Raw genomic sequence first — 20,573 nt, 5'->3', positions numbered from 1 at the left:
GAGAGCACTATAGACACAGAAGAGATTCTCAAACATTATTTTGTATAAGAATGACCAAGAGAGAGAACTCAAGATTCAGATGCCCAGAACCCACTCGCTCTCATTCTGATTTAAAACGTTTGAGGATACCTAGGAATCTTCATTTCAAACAAAGCCCCAGGTAATTCTTTTTTTAAATTATTTTTTTATGTAGCAGGTTCTTATTAATCTATTTTATACATATTAGTGTATATATGTCAATCCCAATTTCCCAATTCATCCCACCACCACCACCTTCACCACCGCTGCCGCGCCTACCAACCCCCCACTTTCCCCCTTTGGCGTCTATACGTTTGTTCTTTATACCTGTGTCTCTATTTCTGCCTTGCACCATTTTTCTGCACCATTTTTCTAGATTCCACATGTATGCGTTAATATATGATATTTGTTTTCTGACTTACTTCACTTTGTATGACTGTCTCTAGGTCCATTCCACATCTCTACAAATGACCCAATTTCATTCCCTTTTATGGCTGAGTACTATTCCATTGTATATATGTACCACATCTTCTTTATCCATTCGTTTGTCTATGGGCATTTAGGTTGCTTCCATGACCTGGCTATTGTAAATAATGCTGCAATGAACATTGGGGTGCATGTGTCTTTTTGAATTATGGTTTTCTCTGGGTATATGCCCAGTAGTGGGATTGCTGGATCATATGGTAATTCTATTTTTAGTATTTTAAGAAACGACCATACTGTTCTCCATAGTGGCTGTATCAATTTACATTCCCACCAACAGTGCAAGAGGATTCCCTTTTCTCCACACCCTCTCCAACATTTGTTGTTTGTAGATTTTTTGATAATGTCCATTCTAACTGGTGTGAGGTGATACCTCATTGTAGTTTTGATTTGCATTTCTCTGATAATTAGTGATGTTGAGCAGCTTTTCAGGTGCCTCTTGGCCATCTGTATGTCTTCTGGGGAGAAATATCTACTTAGGTCTTCTGCCCATATTTTGATTGGGTTGTTTTCTTAATATTGAGCTGCATGAGCTGTTTATATATTTTGGAGATTAATCCTTTGTCCGATGATTCATTTGCAAATATTTTCTCCCATTCTGAGGGTAGTCTTTTCGTCTTGTTTATGGTTTCCTTTGCTGTGCAACAGCTTTGACGTTTCACTAGGTCCCATTTGTTTATTTTTGTTTTTATTTTCATTACTCTAGGAGGTGGGTCAGAAAAGATCTTGCTGTGATTTATGTCAAAGAGTGTTTTTCTTATGTTTTCCTCTAAGAGTTTTATAGTGTCTTAAACTTAAAACTTACTGGAATAAGTAAGTTTTATAGGTCTTACATTTTATAGGTCTTACATTTAGGTCTTTAATCCATTTTGAATTTATTTTTGTGTATGGTGTTAGGGAGTGTTCTAACTTCATTCTTTTATATGTAGCTGTCCAGTTTTCCCAGCAGTACTTATTGAAGAGGCTGTCTTTTCTCCATTGTATATTCTTGCCTCCTTTGTCAAAAATAAAGTGACCGTAGGTGCGTGGGTTTATCTCTGGGCTTTTTTTCCTCTTCCATTGATCTATATCTCTGTTTTTTGCCAGTACCATATTGTCTTGATTACTGTAGCTTTGTAGTATAGTCTGAAGTCAGGGAGTCTGATTCCTCCAGCTCCGTTTTTTTTCCCTCAACAATGCTTTGACTATTTGGAGTCTTTTGTGTCTCCATAAAAATTTTAAGAGTTTTTGTTCTAGTTCTGTAAAAAAAGCCATTGGTAATTTGATAGGGATTGCATTGAATCTGTAGATTGCTATGGGTAGTATAGTCAGTCATTTTCACAATGTTGATTTTTCCAATCCAAGAACATGGTCTATCTCTCCATATGTTTGTGTAATCTTTGATTTCTTTCATCAGTGTCTTATAGTTTTCTGAGTACAGGTCTTTTGTCTCCTTAGGTAGGTTTATTCCTAGGTATTTTATTCTTTTTGTTGCAGTTGTAAATGGGAGTGTTTCCTTAATTTCTCCTTCAGATTTTTCATCATTAGTGTATAGGAATGCCAGAGATTTCTGTGCATTAATTTTTTATCCTGCAATTTTACCAAATTCATTGATTAGCTCTAGTAGTTTTCAGGTAGCATCTTTAGGATTCTCTATGTAGAGTATCATGTCATCTGCAAACAGGGACAGTTTTACCTTTTCTTTTTCAATTTGTATTCCTTTTATTTCTTTTTCTTCTCTGATTGTCATGGCTAGGACTTCAAGAACTATGTTGAATAACAGTGGTGAGAGTGGACATCCTTGTCTTGTCCTGAACTTAGAGGAAATGCTTTCAGTTTTTCACCATTGAGAATGATGTTTGCTGTGGGTTTGTCATATATGGCCTTTATTATGTTGAGGTAGTTCCCTCTATGCCCACTTTCTGGAGAGCTTTCATCATAAGTGGTGTTGAATTTTGTCAAAAGCTTTTTCTGCATCTACTGAGATGATCATATGGTTTTTATTCCTTAATTTGTTAATATGGTGTATCACATTGATTGATTTGCATATATTGGAGAATCCTTGCATCCCTGGGATAAATCCCACTTGATCATGGTGTATGATCCTTTTAATGTGGTGTTGGATTCTGTTTGCTAGTATTTCGTTGAGGATTTTTGCATCTATATTCATCAGTGATATTGGTCTGTAATTTTCTTTTCTTGTAGTATCTTTGTCTGGTTTTGGTATCAGGGTGATGGTGGCCTTGTAGAGTGAGTTTGGGAGTGTTCCTTCCTCTGCAATTTTTTGGAAGATATTGAGAAGGATCGGTGTTAGCTCTTCTCTAAATGTTTGGTAGAATTCACCTGTGAAGCCATCTGGTCCTGGGTTTTTGTTTGTTGGAAGATTTTAATCACAGTTTCCATTTCAGTGCTCGTGATTGGTCTGTTCATATTTTCTATTTCTTCCTGTCTCAGTCTTGGAAAGTTATATCTTTCTAAGAATTTGTCCATTTCTTCCAGGTTGTCCATAATGACTTAGAGTTGCTTGTAGTAGTCTCTTATGATGCTTTGTATTTCTTCAGTGTCCATTGTAACTTCTTTTTCTTTTCTAATTTTATTGATTTGAGTCCTCTCCCTCCTTTTCTTGATGAGTCTGGCTAAAGGTTTATCAATTTTGTTTATCTTCTCAAAGAACCAGCTTTTAATTCTATTGATCTTTGCTCTTGTTTGCTTTGTTTCTATTTCATTTATTTCTGTTCTGATCTTTATGACTCTTTCCCTCTACTACCTTTGGGTTTTGTTTGTTCTTCTTTCTCTGGTTCCTTTAGGTGTCAGGTTAGATTGTTTATTTGAGATTTTTCTTGTTTCTTGAGGTAGGATTGTATTGCTATAACTTCCCTGTAGAACTGCTTTTGCTGCATCCCATAGGTTTTGGATGATTGTGTTTTTGTTGTCATTTGTCTCTAGGTACTTTTTGATTTCCTCATTGATTTCTTCAGTGATCTTTTGGTTATTTAGTAACGTATTGTTTAGTCTCCACGTGTTTGTGCTTTTTACAGTTTTTTTCCCTGTAATTGATTTCTAATCTCATAGCGTTGCTGTCGGAAAAGATGCTTGATATGATTTCCATTTTCTTAAATTTACTGAGGCTTGATTTGTGCCCCAAGATGTGATCTATCCTGGAGAATATTCCACGTGCACTTGAGAAGGAAGTGTAATCTGCTGTTTTCAGACGGAATGTCCTATGAATATCAATTAAATCTCTCTCGTCTATTGTGTCACTTGAAGCTTGTGTTTCCTTATTAATTTTCTGTCTAGATGATCTGTCCATTGGTGTCAGTGAGATGTTAAAGTCCCCCACTGTTATTGTGTTGCTGTCAATTTCCTCTTTTATAGAAGTTAGCAGTTGCCTTATGTACTAAGATGCTCCTATGTTGGGTGCATATATATTTATAACGTTATATCTTCTTCTTGGATTGATCCCTTGATCATTATGTAGTGTCCTTCCTTGTCTCTTGTAACAGTCTTTATTTTAAAGTCTACTTTATCTCATGAGTGTTGTTACTCCAGCTTTTTTTGATTTATATTTGCATGGAATATTTTTTTCCATCTCCTCAATTTCAGTCTGTATGTGTCCCTAAGTTTGAAGTGGGTCTCTTGTAGACAGCATATATATGGGTCTTGGTTTTGTAACCATTCAGCAAACCTGTGTCTTTTGGTTGGAGCATTTAATCCATTCATTTTTAAGGTAATTATCTATATATATGTTCCTATTACCATATTCTTAATTGTTATTCGTTTGTTTTTGTAAGTCCTTTTCTTCTCTTGTGGTTCCCACTTAGAGAAGTTCCTTTTGTTGTAGAGCTGGTTTGGTGGTGCTGAATTCTCTTAGCCTTTGCTTGTCTGTAAAGCTTTTGATTTCTCTGTTGAATCTGAATGAGATCCTTGCTGGGTAGAGTAATCTTGGTTGTAGTTTCTTCCCTTTCATCACTTTAAATATATCATGCCACTCCCTTCTGACTTGTAGAACTTCTGCTGAGAAATCAGCTGTTAACCTTATGGGAGTTCCCTTGTATGTTATTTGTCATTTTTCCCTTGTTGCCTTTAATAATTTTTCTTTGCCTTTAATTTTTGTTAATTTGATTATTATGTGTCTCAATGATGTGTCTTTGTGTGTTTCTCCTTGGGTTTATCCCACCTGGTACTCTCTGCACTTCCTGGACTTGTGTGCCTATTTCCTTTCCCATGTTAAGGAAGTTTTCGACTATAATCTCTTCAAATATTTTCTCAGGTCCATTCTCTCTCTCCTTCTGGGACCCCTGTAATTAAAATGTTGGTACATTTAGTGTTGTCCCAGAAGTCTCTTAGGCTGTCTTCATTTCTTTTCATTCTTTTTTCTTTATTCTGTTCCATGGCAGTGAATTCTACCATTCTGTCTTCCAGGTCACTTATCTGTTCTTCTGCCTCAGTTTCTGCTTGATTCCTTCTAGTGTATTTTTCGTTTCACTTATTATGTTGTTCACCTCTGTTTGTTTGTTCTTTAATTCTTCTAGGTGTTTGTTTTTTAATTCTTCTAGGTCTTTGTTAAACATTTCTTGCATCTTCTGGATCTTTGCCTCCATTCTTTTTCTGAGGTCCTGGATTATCTTCACTATCATTATTCCGAATTCTATTTCTGGAAGGTTGCCTATCTCCACTTCATTTAGTTGTTTTTCTGGGGTTTTATCTTTTTCCTTCATCTGGTACAGAGTCCCCTGCCTTTTCATTTTGTTTATCTTTCTGTGAATGTGATTTTCGTTCCACAGGCTGCAGGATTGTATTTCTTCTTGCTTCTATTGTCTGCCCTCTGGGGGATGAGGCTCTCTGACCCTAGGTAATTCTTATATACATGGTACTCTAACCACAATTTGTGAAATAGTAGCCAGACTATGAGCTGCAAGAGTGTGGGTTAAAGGGAAACTGATCATTTGAAGTGATGTGTCTCAGTTTCCTCATATATGAAATGGAGAAAAAAGTTTAACCTCATGGCACTAATGAAAGCAACATATTATTTCTGACTAAGCTAAGCAGGTCTTACCCTGCTGTGAAAGATAAATTACTTTCTGGGATGTACAGTTTATGTGTAAAATATAAAATTTCTTATCTGCTATAATAGGTCTGAAATTTTAGAACAGCCTGAAAAGTACATCCCTGCACCTATGCTTTGATCCATGTGAAAACTCAAACACTGGGGACTTAGGTAATGCACTACAGGTATAGAGCGTGAATAAAGATCTGCTGGTCAGGTCTGATGGAAAAAAGTGAAGAAAGAAAATACTAGCTTAAGGGCATGTGGATAGGTAAAGGGTTGGAAAAGCAAAGAACGACTCCTAGGAGTTTGCCTAAGGCAAGCCCTGAACTTGTAGACAGCAAACTAGCTACCTGTTTTCAGCAACCGAAATGATTTTCCAAAGTTCAGAAAAGGGCCAGCCCTCCAAAGTCCTGGGAAGCTGTTTAGCTGTGGTAACTCTTAATGTTTCTATATTTTGATGCAGTTCTTAGATATTATGATGGCTTGACAAGATTGATAACCATTGTCTTAGAGTACTTCTCAAATGTCTGTAATTCACATAGGACCATCCTGACTTTAGCCATATTCATATAACACCTGTACTTGGTTACTGAACTTTTTCTTTAAGTTTATTCACTGTTTTTTAAATCAATTTTGTTGTAAAAGGAACTTGATATCAGTTTTTAGTTGTAAATCAGCACTTGCCATAAATAAAAGTTTAATATAGCACAAATGCAATAGCCACAAAGAGGGTATTAGATGGCATCTGAATACAGCTGCTTTGGGAAGACTCTGACCCTTTGGACCTCTGTTTATTTGACGAAAGTGGAGATTGGCACACGCTAGGACCACTTGAACACGTCTCTCATCCCCAACTGATACTTCCTACTTGTTATAATCAGGAGAACTGAAAGGCAATCGAGAATGGGCTAATGGTTCCTACTATGTAATTTAATGTCTCTTAGTGTCCTGTCCGTGTGGCACCTGACTTGGAATAGCCCACGCTTTGGGAAGTACAGTCAGATTGCTCTTTGCTAGCACTGACAGGCCAACTTCCCTGAATGCTTGGCTTCTTATCTACTTTGAACCATGGGTGTAACTTACAAGCGTTCCATGAAACCCCCTTGTAAACATACCAAGGTCTGAAAAATTAATGAGCTTTAAGGGAAAATATTCCATATGTGGAAAATACTCACCTGAATGGATACTTACTAAATATTTTACGTAAGACAGGTTGTTAGCTAGAAATCTGTCATGTTCCATTGTGCTTACTCTCTTGGTGATGTATCTAAAAAGCCAGTACATGTGAAGTGGGGGAACTGAATTACACCTTCCTTTCAATTTAGCTTTGAATAAATTTAAGTTCACTTCCAATGAAACCTGATTGAGTGATGAAGAAAAATAGCCAATTAACCAAGAAGTTTCCCAGTATTTGGCATATCTATCAATTGGCATTTGTGTACTTATTTGTAAGGAAGCAGTGTAGGAATTAAGAGTTCAGGCTTTGATAAGAAGCAGGTACCATTTACTACCTATGTTAACAATCTGAGACTAGTTACTTAACTTCTCCAAATTCCTAGTTTCCTCATATGTAAAATGGAAATAACACTTAACCCCCCCAGAGCTGTTGTATTCATGAATTTAAAAATAAAACAAAATGGAACAAAAACACCAGGAGTAAGTGGTATAGAGTGAAGAAGACACTTAGCACATTTATTGTCATTGTAAGTATCATGATGTTGGTGATGATGGTTTTAACATTTTGTATGACAAGGAAAAGTAATATCCTGAACCCATAAATACAGAAACTAGTGCTTAACCGTAAACTCTTAAGTGTTTTTAATCCAGAATATCTTCATTTCTGTTTTGAAATCTCCAAAACAATTCCTACTGAAAGAAATCAGATACCTATAATGTTTTAAGTTCTGAAAGTGTGTTTTTGTTGTCTTGTAAGTCAGATTGTAAATATTCTTGCATGAGTTTGGTGAAAGTACATCCCTTAAAGGTATATATTTTCTAAAATAAATTTATTGAGTCATATTTTACATATCATGCAATTCGCCAATTTCAAGGATACAATTCAATGATTTTTAACAAATTTACTTAGTTATGCAACCATTACCATATATTGGTTTTAGCACATTTTCATCACCCAAATGTCTTTTATACCATTTACTGTTATTTCCAGCAGCCCTTCCTCCCCAGGCAACCACTAATGTACTTACTTTCTGTCTCTGTAGATTTTCCCTTTTCTGGACATTTTATATAAATAGAATTATTCAATACATGGTCTCTTGCATCCAGCTTTTTTCTCTTAGCATAATGCTTTTGAGGTTTGTCCATGTTATAGTATGTATCAATAGTTTGTTCCTTTGCATTGATGAATATAATTTTTTTTAATTTTATTTATTTATTTTTGGCAGTGTTGGGTCTTCGTTTCTGTGCGAGGGCTTTCTCTAGTTGTGGTGAGCAGGGGCCACTCTTCATCACGGTGCGCCGGCCTCTCACTACTGTGGCCTCTCTTGTTGCGGAGCACAGGCTCCAGACTCACAGGCTCATAGTTGTGGCTCACGGGCCTAGTTGCTCCTTGGCATGTGGTATCTTCCCAGACCAGGGCTCGAACCCCTGTCCCCTGCATTAGCAGGCAGATTCTCAACCACTGTGCCACCAGGGAAGCCCCAGTTAATAGAATTTTATATTGTAGATATACTACAGTTTGTTTATTCATTCATCAGTTGGTTGATATTTAAGTAGTTTCTGTTTTTTGGCTTTTATGAAGAATGCTGCTGTGAACATGCATGTACAAGTTTGTTTTTTGTTTTTGTTTTTGTTTTTGTTTTTGCGGTACGCGGGCCTCTCACTGCTGTGGCCTCTCCCATTGCGGAGCAACAGGCTCCAGACGCGCAGGCTCAGCGGCCATGGCTCACGGGCACAGCCGCTCCGCGGCATGTGGGATCTTCCCGGACCGGGGCACGAACCCGTGTCCCCTGCATCGGCAGGCGGACTCTCAACCACTGCGCCACCAGGGAAGCCCTGCATGTACAAGTTTTTGTGTGGACATGTTTTCATTTCTCTTGGGTGTATACCTAGAAGTAGAATTGCTAGGTCTATGTTTAACATTTGGGGAATTGCCAAACTGTTTCCCAAAGTGGCTGAAACATTTTATATTTCTACCAACAATGTATGAGTGTTCCAATTTTTTATCCTAGCCACTCTGGTGAATGTGAAATGGTATCTCATTGTTGTTTGAGTTTGCATTTCCTTAATGACTACTGATGTTGTGTATCTTTTTATGTGCTTATGAGCCATTCATGTATACACTTTAGAAGGCATATGGTTTTTAAATGTTTGATTTTTCTGGTTATCTTGATAATTTATTATAAGGAAATGGTTGAAAAATTGCTAAAGAATCAAAATAGTGTTCTGGGAATTGAGATAAACATCTGTGATATCATGAGAGTATGCATATGCATACTCATGAGGATCTCACTGTGGATATTCATTTAAAACTCTGTATGTATAAAGTAAAATTCTACATGTATGACTACAATATGAACTCAAAGAAAGTAGAGAATTTTGACTCTTGATCACCTTTTTTATCCCTAGCATCTAGAACAGTGTCTGACACAATGTAGGCATTCAATATATCTTTCTTAAATAAATGGATACAAGGAGTATATTTTGAATATATTTGTTGGGTAAAAGAGTGCAAATATTTCTGATATCTCAATAAGTAGACAACTCATGCTCTTATTTTCATAGATTAGAATTCAGGAAATTTGAAAAATGTCATGTTTCAAAACAACTTCTAAAATTCTGTTAAAATATCATTTTTGTCAACTCAAGCAAAATGCCTGCCGATGTTAATGTGGAGTCATAATCTTATGAATGGGAACACAATTTCATACAAGCCACAAATCTAAATTAAAACCAGTACCTTTACTTGTTTTGTATTCCAGAAATGCTCCATGAATATGGATGCATTATACTTCCAAAGTGAAGTAGATTTTGATTTATAACAAAACAACAACGAAAAATAAAAACACCCCCCTAACTTCTGCTCAATACAATTTGTTTGTCTCTCTTCTTCCCGCTTATACTGACCTCTCTTAAATATAGTCCTAGTGGATAACAGCACTAATATAATATATATCTGTATACGTGGTAGCAAAGTATCCTTTCCAACAAAGAGCATGACAGCATTTATTAGTAGGAGATTCACAATAAATACATAATTGGATCCCTTTAAAGTTTTTTAGTCTTTCCCCCAATACGTATATATACACACAAATTAATAAACTGGAATGGTATCATTTTAGCTCTTATGTGGAGAATGCTTTTGTGTTGTAATAAAAGACTGTTGAAGTGTTCAGAGGAGGAACATGTTCTGCGTGGACTTGAACAGTTTGGGTGTTGATTTTGTAGATTCATCTGGATATGCCAGAAAACCCTTTTAAGTTCCCTCTAGCACCATGAGTTACAGATTCAACAGTGTAAAATTAGGCATTTCTTTATTCATTTCCTTTATAACAGGGGTCCCCAGCTCCGGGGCCGTGGACCTGTACGGGTCCGCAGCCTGTTAGGAACCGGTCCGCACAGCAGGAGGTGAGCAGTGGCAGAGCGAAGCTTCATCTGCTGCCCCCCCCACCCCCGTTGCTCCCTATCGCCTCGCATTACCGCTTGAACCATTCCCCCGCCCACGCCCCCGTCCGTGGAAAAACTGTCTTCCGCAAAACCGATCCCTGGTGCCAAAAAAGTTAGGGACCGCTGCTTTATAAGGCACAAAGGTTTTGTTTCCTACCTTATTGACTTTATTAGAAGAAAATAAGTATTCTGGAAAAGAATGTTTGCATCCTTTATTGTTTATCCTAGAATCAGATAATCAAAATTTTCCAGTCTTGTGATGGTTACGAAAGGAAATGAGCAACATGCAAAAGAGTCAGCCTTAAAGATACATTAATAAGAAAAAAACGTTAGATTAAGGAAACTTTGCTATTTAGGTTTCATTAACTAGAAAAATTACCGGTGATATTTAGCTCTGTTTTATTTTTATTTAAAAATGGAAATATTAAATTATATACATGGATTTTAAATGCTGTTGGGGAAACTTAAAAATATATTTTTTCCATAAATATACCCCATCAACATCAGAACATCAATAATGATTCTCTGGGACATTCTTGGTTGCATAATCTGAAATCTCTCAGGAAAGAAAATTAATTGTTGAATGTATTATGATGATGACATTTCCTTTGTTTCTCCTGAAAATCCATTTGCAGAGTTTAGTAAAGGGAAAAATATGTAGGCAGACAACATAAAATTGTAAAGTAACTCAATACAGCTGTAACTTCTCTATTTTAGCTAAGCCAATTTCATTGTTTGCCAAGATTTTGAAGATCATATGAAACTGAAATTACAACCCATAACGTTTTAAGTCCAGGGTACAATTGAAACAAGCAAGGGTTATGTGATAAAGTCTCTGGTACATACAATTACCAATGTAAAGACATGAAAACTAGTAGAGCCACAGAGGTTTCTCTGTGAAAGAATCCTTTGCATCTGTACATCAGGAGTCAAATGTTAGGAAAGATAGCATATCCCATTTAAGCAAGAAATGTGGAAGATCATCATTTACATCTCATTAGATAATTACATAATCACAGTATACTTACAGAATGTATATTATTCCTTCCAGTTGTCTTTATTTCTGAGCCATTTCTGGAGGAAATGTGAGGTGGGCAAGAAATGTCCTAATCCACCTCTCTCAAACTATAGTCACATAATGCAATGAATAGTAAGTGCTATTTGTTCATTGTAACTTAAAATTTTCTGTAAATGAGTTTTCTTGTGTCTCTTACTATGAGTAGTTTCTTTATATCCACCTGAAAATAAGTCATCTGAATTGACAACAATCTTCTAATTTTTTAAATCATTTATGCAATTCCTGGCATATATTTTACACTTCGTGAATTTAGGAAATTATGTTTCACAGAACAGCCAGAGAAAGTGTTAATGCAATGGATATTATTCCATCGTGACTCCCAACCTAGATTAGGAATGACTATGTTTTTAAAAATCGTGAGCAAATTAACTACTTCTTCCATTAACAGCTATAGATACTCTCTGGAATCTCAAAGGCTTGAGTTTTCTCCTGAGACAATTATGAATAAATTCAATAAAGTTTTACTGGCACTGAGAGAGAACAAAGTCCAACATGCACAGTCAATCAAGGAGAGCCTTGATTCATTTTCTTCATACCATGAAACCAACTGGATATGTTTACAAAAATTCTACAAAGAATAAAATATATATATATATATATGTATGTAGTACCTGTGTGTGTGTGTGTGTGTGTGTGTGTAGTATGTGTATATATGTATATATAGTATGTGGATACAAGCACACTTATAATAGAATCTCTCCAGTTTGCAAACAAGCTATCTCTAATCTCTTTATCATTCGTGACTTTCAAGTAATTCCTTAGATCAATACATATTCTAAGCAGTTATATACATTATTGATATGAATAGGTTCTTAGTTTAATAAGAAAATCTTTGTGGCTCCTTGACCTCAGATTTATTTTCTATGTGAAAAAATTTTTTTCGTAACATAGGTCTTAAGCGCTTGGACAGTATTAATGTCATTTATAGTAGAAGAATGCAACATGTGTGTTTGAATGTTACTTCTAAGTTGAATTTGGATATAACATTGAACCTTGGATCTCAAGTCACCAGGGCCATTGTGAACTCATTTTAATAGTCATGTTCATTAATTTTGTAACTGACAACATATTTCTGTAATTAATTAATTTAATTTTTTGAGATATAATCGACATATAACACTGTGTAAGTTTAAGGTGTACAGTGTGTTGGTTCAATATGTTTATATGTTGCAATATGATTGGCATGTTGCCTAGCACCTCTATCAGGTCACATAATTATAATTTCTTTTCTGTAGTGAGAACAATTAAGATCTAGTCTCTTAGCAAATTTGACATTTATAATACAGTATTGTTGACTGTATTCACTATGCTGTGTGTTAGATCTCCAGAACTTATCTACTATTTGCATCTTAAGGTTTTAGTTAGGTTTTTTGTGTTGTTGTCGTTGGAATTGAATGCTATGTATGTACAAGGTAGCCTGTTAAAATAGTTATACTGATGTAATGTTACTGCAAGGAAACTTGTCTGAATGTTCTACATCAAGCCTTTTAAATGCCTCAATTGCACTAGCCTTTCCACTCTGATGAACTCACCTTGGTTCTATGATGGAAAACGTCAGATTTTATTTTTATTCTTCAGTCTAAATTTTTTTTAATTAATTAATTATTTTTGGCTATGTTGGGTCTTCATTTCTGTGCGAGGGCTTTCTCTAGTTATGGCAAGTGGGGGGCCACTCTTCATCGCGGTGCGCAGGCCCCTCACTGTCGCGGCCTCTCTTGTTACACAGCACAAGCTCCAGATGCACGGGCTCAGTAGTTGTGGCTCAAGGGCCTACTTGCTCCGCGGCATGTGGGATCTTCCCAGACCAGGGCTCGAACCCGTGTCCCCTGCATTAGCAGGCAGATTCTCAACCACAGTGCCACCAGGGAAGCCCTAAATTTTTAATTTACTTAGAGATATTAGAGTGTGGCTATTTATAAATATGCTCTCAAACACTAATCCAAACTAACTAAATGATGTCACCTCTAATGGCTAATCTATACTATAAGTATATATGTTTCTTTGTAATGTATATTTATCTGTATATGCTTAAACAGTTGCCTTTTGTATTCATATGTAGTATTCAAAAGCTATACAAGGCATTTTACTTGTCATTTATATTTGTTTGGTACAAGTGATTACCACCTGGATGTGTATGTTCAGGGGTCTAGGGTGGGAAGACAGGCTTGTAGCGGAAAGACCAAGGAATATGCTGTTATGTTAATGGAGATGAGTGATAACTTGAATTTGAGCAGTGTCAATGAGACTGCTGAGGAGGGAACAGATTCATGAGGTATGACATGAGAATATATAGGATCCAGTCATTGGTATTTTGCAAACTTTCCAGGTGACTCCAATGTGCAGCTTAGTCTGAGAATCACTAGTCACTGTTAGATTTAGAATCTCAGAAAAGGAAAAATTTAGGTTGACTTCTAGGTTTCTTGTTTGTTTCTGTGAATGGTGATGCCATTCATGGTTGAGAAAATGGTAAAGGAGGAATAATTTTATTGCAAGGTTTTTGTTGTTGTCCAGCTTTGTTTATATGGAGTTCAGAGTGTGTATGGAACGTCTAAGAATTCAGTGGAAAGGTCTGGTTTGGAGATGTATACTTTGTAGTCATTGTAGAAAAGTGATCATCGAACTTAGGGATTTAGCCAGGGTATGTACACAGAGTCAATGAGAATAATACTTAGAAGCCAGCAGAGGAAGAAAAGCTTGGGAGCTGACTAGGAGAAGGTGAGTGAGGTGACAAGAAAACAATGAAATGAGAGACTTACCCAGGGGAAATATTTGTCAGAAGTAGCAAATGGATGAATATCCATGAATTTTTTTTTTTCAGTTTGGGGCTGTAGTTACTTTCTATTTGAGGGATCTATGATGTAGAATCACGAAACTCAGACTGCTCACAGGAATCTCTTCCTTCAGCTACACAACAGGGCATTTTATTTGTTACTTTGAGTATCTTATATGCATATAAGGGTATGTGTGTGTGTATGGTATGTTGCATTGTATATAAAACTGTCAAATACTCTTTTTATGTGATTAGCTAGCATTTTAAAGGGGGAGTCTATATACACATAAGTAATTACATACATATAAGTAATCCTAGAAGTAGGAAAGAAAATGTCAATGTAACAGTTTGGTTTAAGCATGAACAACATCTCCCCACCAGCATTCCTCCCACCTCTTCCATCATGAACACTGGAGAGATAAGTATGTAACTAGTCAGCACCAACGGATGATAGAGTAGCCAGATTTAAACTTGTGACCATTACACATTAGAACTGCCTCCTTATTTGGAAGTTTTCAACCTCAAATACATGTTCTATATTAATATCCCTTGACCTTGGCAACATACGAAAACTGAGGAGCTTTAAAAAATCTCAATGTCCAGGCTTCACCCAGACCAATTATATCAGAATATACATGACCCAATCATCAGTATTTTGAAAAACTTTCCAGGTGACTCCTGTGTGCAACCAAGGTTGAGAATCACTTTCTTCTATGTCACGCTGGTCAATCTGACAATATTTCCATAAATCTACATTATCTGAAAGCATGTTTCTATCTTTCTGATGACATCTCATTACCTAGTACTCTGGCATGGTTTTATAGGTAAGCTCATGAGATGCAGATTTGGTGCATCTGCTATAACAAAACACCACAGACTGGGTGGCTTAAACAACAGAAATTTATTTTTCTCACAGCTCTGGACGCTGAAAGCCTGACACCAGGGTGCCAGCATGGTTGGGTTCTAGTAAAGGCTCTCTTCTTGACTTCTAGATGGCTGCCTTCTTACCCTGTGCTCACATGGCCTTTCCTCCTGCATGTGCATGGGAGCAAGGCGGTAGGGAGCAAGCTTACTGGTGTCTTTTATTATAAGGGCACTAATCCCGTCAAACCAGAGCCCCACCCTGATGACTTCATCTAACCCTAATTACCTCCCAGAGGTTTCATCTCCAAATACCATCACATCACATCAGAGGCTGAGCCTTCAACATATGAATTTGGAGGAGACAACAATTCATTCCATAGTAAGGGTTGTCTTGCTGTTCTCTGCCATCATTGCTTTTAAACCAGGAGGCTTCTTTGAGACAAGCACTAATTCAGTGTAGTCCAGACAGATAAAACTGCCCTTTTGTGTTGTATATAATTCAGCAGTGACACTTACATAACTACAGTGAGCCATGACAGTTTAACCAGATTCAAATTTTACTGCCAAAAAGTATACCATTTTTGACAGATATATAAAAAATGAGTTACAACAGAACCAGACTTTTCTTGTAAATGTTTAGTTTAGTTTGGAACTGCCTACTGCCTTTGGATTTGCTTTTCTATGTCTTGGTGAATTTGGCGCACAGAAATCCATGTTGTTTAAGACAGTTTGGTGGCAGGCTTCATCTTGGTAATGCTGCTGAATGTTTTCAGTCTCATATATGTTCTTCCCAGAGTTTGATAGATATGACATTATTTTTTCTTAGTTCCAAGCAAATTTTAGGTTATCTCATTGTGTGTGTTGCAAAGAACTTCACAATATCTTTAATAACTCCCTGTGGGGTTCCTGGAAATTCATTCTATTCACTTCAATCAATGGATTATGTTGTGTCCTGTGCAGAGTATCCAGAGTGAAAAATTCCCATTTCTAATTTTGAGGCTTAAAAGTTCTAAGGTTTTTGTCTGTGTAGTATTGTACTTGGAATTACTGTGGCATTCTACTTATCTCTGTTTGTGAGTCTGTTTATCAGGGAAGGCAGGGGTGGGGTTAGAGGATGAGCAAGACAGATTGTTGTCAGACTCCTTTATCCCTGTTAGGATTAGTAAGGGGCCAATATTGTACATAGATTATAAATAGGCAAGCAATTTCTGGGAAGTATAAAAAGTTTCTTAAGATCACACACCTGGCAGGGACTTCGCAGATAAAAAATACAGAAAATGTTTAAGGAGTCAAACAAATGAGGCATGGGATGGAAACGTGTTGATGGTGATGGGTTAGAGATACAAGCCCAAGGGGGACAAAAAAGATCTATGTTGTTCATCTCTGTCTCACCTATCATGTGGTGTGAGGTGGTACATACTGTAGGTGTTCAGCAACTATTTGGTGAGTGAATGATAGAACAATCCCAGAATGACCAAAGGAAGACCCTCAAGAATATAAAACTAAGTCAATTATAGAAAGTCTCATGGAATTCATGTTTGATTAAAAAGAACTACAGGATCCAGAAGTAAAGTCCAAGTACAAATTTAAGGTGAAAACAAACTCCATATGTTGATCAATTAAGGGATATATGCTACAGAATATCTTCTGGTCTGATAGCTCTTTTACTCAGGATTCCTGGGCCTGTCTCTGCCTCTTTGCTATCATTGGATAGGATGTGCATGATTATTTATCTTTATTTCTGAAAACAGATTCTACCACCAGGTGGGTGAAGGAGACCTGAGGTCTGGATAATGAATTTATATTAGCAAGTAGTTTTGAATTTCTACCAAACGAGTGTGACTTTAAAACCTCTCATATCTCAGCAATTAGCCCCAAGGCATGTTCTGTCAGTGCAGTTTCCTGTTCGTGTACCTAAACGGAGTTAATAACAGGACCTACTCACTGGACAGCTGTGAGGGCTTGAGACAGGGAGAGATGTGTGTAGATGTGTGCTGCTGCTATTGTTGTTGTCATTATTATTATTATTAACCAGTTTAGGGATTTTAATTCTCCATTGTACATCAACTTTTGCTACAATATAGTCACTTCACTTCACTTTGCTGAAGAACATGATGTATTTCTCTGAGGCAAAGACAGCACATCCCACTAGGTACTGTGGGCAATTAACACGTCACATTGATATCTACTTAATTGGCTGTACATACTAAAGCAAATATTAATCAGGCAAAGTAGTGGGTTTTCAGTAAGAGATACAAGTCTGTAGAGGTAGATGCAGAATGTTGCTATTTTGTAGAATGGAGATACAAAGAGATTTTTCAGAGAAACATCAGATTTCCCCTTTCAGTGAGTAGCATGCTGGCAATTGGGGCGGACGGACTGTGAGCCTCTTGAGGTGAACCGGAACTGGCAAACATGTTCAAGTCTTCCCGGAAATGATTGATTTCTTCCATTTGGTGGGAAAGGACAAAGCCAAAAATGAGAACACTAGGAAAATGGAAAAGTCTCTATTTCTACAAAATAACCTAAGTTTAGTAAAGCCCCTCAGAAACAGTCAAAAAATTTTAAGTTGTATACTTTAAGCCAAAAATGTAATAACCTTTGTTAATTGAAATAAAAAAGAAAATGTATTCAGTTATTTTTTCCTTACCATTTTTATATAACCAACAGTGTATGGGTATATACTTACAATGCTAGAAACTAATGCAATGTATCACTTTAGAGAAGGAAGAAAATAATCATCATAGTCCACATCTCTTACCTTGATTCATAGCGCAAATATATCTATTCTTGGAGCATTACTGCAGCTTTGGTGCTCAGAAAATTGCGGTGGATGAAAAATGATTCTGCAGCCTTTCATCCTTCACAATTTTCACACCATCTCAATTAGTTTAACTTTGCAATCATGCCATCTAGTGCTCAAACGTCCTCAGTACTACAGCTCAACTTCATTAGAAGCAAAATAATACAGTATCAGGCAAGTTACGTTAAAAACACTGTGCTTGGGGACAGGCAATATAATGAATAGTCCATTGTTGAGACACTAAACCAGATTTCTTGCTAAATAAATATTTCTTGTTTATCATTATTGTTTCATTAATTTATTGCATTTAATTCATAAATATTTTTGTATATTCTATTTATATAGTCATACAAATTATACATAACATACACCATATATTGAAATTATACTTATTTTATTTTTGTATTCCTTTCTGTGTCTTTCTATAACTTTAACAAAATGGTCATTGAATTTGAAGGCAACACAACCCAACGACCCAGTCATGGATTGGGTTTGATTAGAGGGGATTGGATAGAGTGGAATAAAAAGATGGAAATCATTTATTGTAATATTTGATTGCATTGCATATCCTGCCCCAGGTTGTGGTTTTGCTACTGCTGATGACTGTGCCTTCAAGGGTCAGGTGCTTCACGACATACCAAGAGAAACACAGAAGGGTTTTGGATTGCACGAAATATAGCAATTTACCAGAAAATAAAAAAACTAGGGTCTTTTTTTTGCTTTACCATTGAGACTATTTTATATATCTTTTTTAAAATAATTTAGGAAAGTATTGTTAGAAATTAATGAGCTTGAATAGTTTTCAAGATGTCCCAGAGACATGATTTTTGTGTTCTTTCCTAGCCTTTAAGATGGCCTCTATGTTGTCTGTCGGTTCAGAAATTTAAGAGAAAAAATTCATTTCTGTAATTATGAAAAGAATAAAATTGATTAAAGACAGGCCCTATCAGATCACCTCCATCATTTTAGCATCCGAAAAAAGGTTGACAATATACCAGCTCTGACTGACTCTGATGTTAAAATGGAAAACCTCAGCCCTTGCCCTGATTCCAAGGTAGATGAAGTCCTATGGTCCATGAGGATGCTCCCCTCTGCTCAGACCTCATTCTCTGAGCTCTTTTTCCCTTAGCCTTTTGTCAGCTCCTCAAGGACAGGACACTCCATCCCACTTTGGGCGCTGTTTATGTGCCTTGCTTTAATCGGAATGACTTCTTTTATTCTTCACTCTCATTTAGTTCATTCTTACACCCCCTCAGATCTTACCCTGAGCATCATTTCTTCAGAGAAGCCCTCCAACCCCTGAATTAGTCCTTTCTTGTTATTAGATGGCACCCCAAACGTTTCCTTATTACTACTCACCACATTTGTAATTATATACTTGTGTTATTATCTACTTTCTATCTCCTACTCCCACTAGATTATAAATTATGAGCAGGCTAGAATATTCCTTTTTATAACGCTTTAGGGTCCTAGCCACTGTGTTTTCTATAATGCCTGTTACAGAAAGGTTATGCAGGAGATAGTTGAGGAAATCAACCTAAGAGTCCAAAATTGAGAACTGAGATGCCCATTGTCCCAGCCCATGTAGATTTGTGAAGTCAACTCTGCTTTTATGTCACCCTTGGGGCAAGAGAATTGTCACTGAGGCAGGAAATTCTGGTGCCTCTATCCCAGCTTCTGAAGGAATACCCCTCAGCGACTTGTCACTTCCTGCAGCAGAGTCTGGGATTGGAGTGTTTGTTCCCACCACTTACAGAATCCCTGACCTTGCTCACCACCACTCTTCCCACTTCTTGGGAATCAATTGACCTTTCACTCCCTGACCACCACTCTCCTTCCCACGCTCTTGTTCCTCACCCCCAAAACAAAGCAAAGCAAAACAAAACAAACCCAAACCAACCACCTCCTCCTGCCTCTACTGTCAGCCATCTTCATGGATTAACAGAGAGATACAGAGAACAAAATATAAATTAATATTTCAGTAAATTATCCTATCACTTTGGTATTCAGCAGAGAATAAAAATAAATTTTACACAAAGGACACGTTAAGTTTTCAGTGTTTATTTTTGTAGCACTTCCCTTCTCTTTCTAGAAGACTGTAAGGGTCACCAACTATCTTAGAATATCAGACAAGAAATCATTCTGAGATCAATCATCTTCAAAGTGAGTTTTTCTTAAACAGTTAAAACATACTAAACTTCAGGTGTCTATAACCAATCACCAATATCTTCTAAAGAATAAGAAATGAAATTAGGATCTATAAGTAATTAAGTTTGACATTGAATACATATAGACACACATATGTAGATTCGGTGTTTTTTGGTGCATTGTATTATATTTTATTATAAATCTGGTATATATATTCTCGTTTTAGAAAAATAACACTTTTGCTTAACATCAAATACACACAAAAGAAAAATGCTTGCATTTTTGAATATTTTCAAACCACACTGAGGATTCCAAGTGTCTCTCTGGACCCCTCTCTTTTCCACCTGTGGTAGCGTCTAATAGGTGTTACCCAAGCATGTGCTTCTTGAAAGCTGGATCAACTAATTCAATTGTCAACTCATTTAGAAGTCTGACTCTTAGATGTATACTTGATGAAAAAACTAACCAAAAGGTATGAAGTTCACTCCGTAGAAACTCTTTACACTTCTACCTCCACAGCAACACAGATGTACACACAGTGGCATCACTTCTTAAACTGTATCTCCGAGAACTTCCAGAACCGGTTATTCCTTATGCCAAGTATGAGGATTTTTTGTCTTGTGCCAAACTGCTCAGCAAGGAAGAGGAAGCTGTAAGTCCATGCATTTATTTCTTAAAAAGCTATTGTTTGGGTTTTTTGTCAGTGTTCTTAGTCTTTAATCTGTAAAGTTTCCTTTGTCCCATGCTTAGATTGTTT

At 36.7% G+C, this 20,573-nt stretch overlaps 1 protein-coding gene across 7 annotated transcripts in view; it reads left to right on the top strand.

Moving 5' to 3' along the window:
- ARHGAP24 (Rho GTPase activating protein 24) overlaps nucleotides 1-20,573 on the top strand; it is a 780,792-nt gene that overhangs the window by 736,575 nt on the left and 23,644 nt on the right. For 6 of the 7 annotated variants that reach the window (XM_060147878.1, XM_060147877.1, XM_060147883.1 and 3 more), the window contains one exon: nucleotides 20,336-20,468. The exons of the other annotated variant lie outside the window; for it this stretch is intronic. In XM_060147878.1, coding sequence (XP_060003861.1) covers nucleotides 20,336-20,468 — 133 coding nt within the window. The remainder of the gene's footprint in view (nucleotides 1-20,335; nucleotides 20,469-20,573) is intronic. 7 annotated transcript variants of the gene reach the window in all.

Source organism: Lagenorhynchus albirostris, chromosome 4 (genome assembly GCF_949774975.1).
Source record: "Lagenorhynchus albirostris chromosome 4, mLagAlb1.1, whole genome shotgun sequence".
NCBI lineage: Eukaryota > Metazoa > Chordata > Mammalia > Artiodactyla > Delphinidae > Lagenorhynchus > Lagenorhynchus albirostris.
Note: the sequence above shows the minus strand (reverse complement) of the source record. Positions and strands in the feature narration are given on the sequence as shown.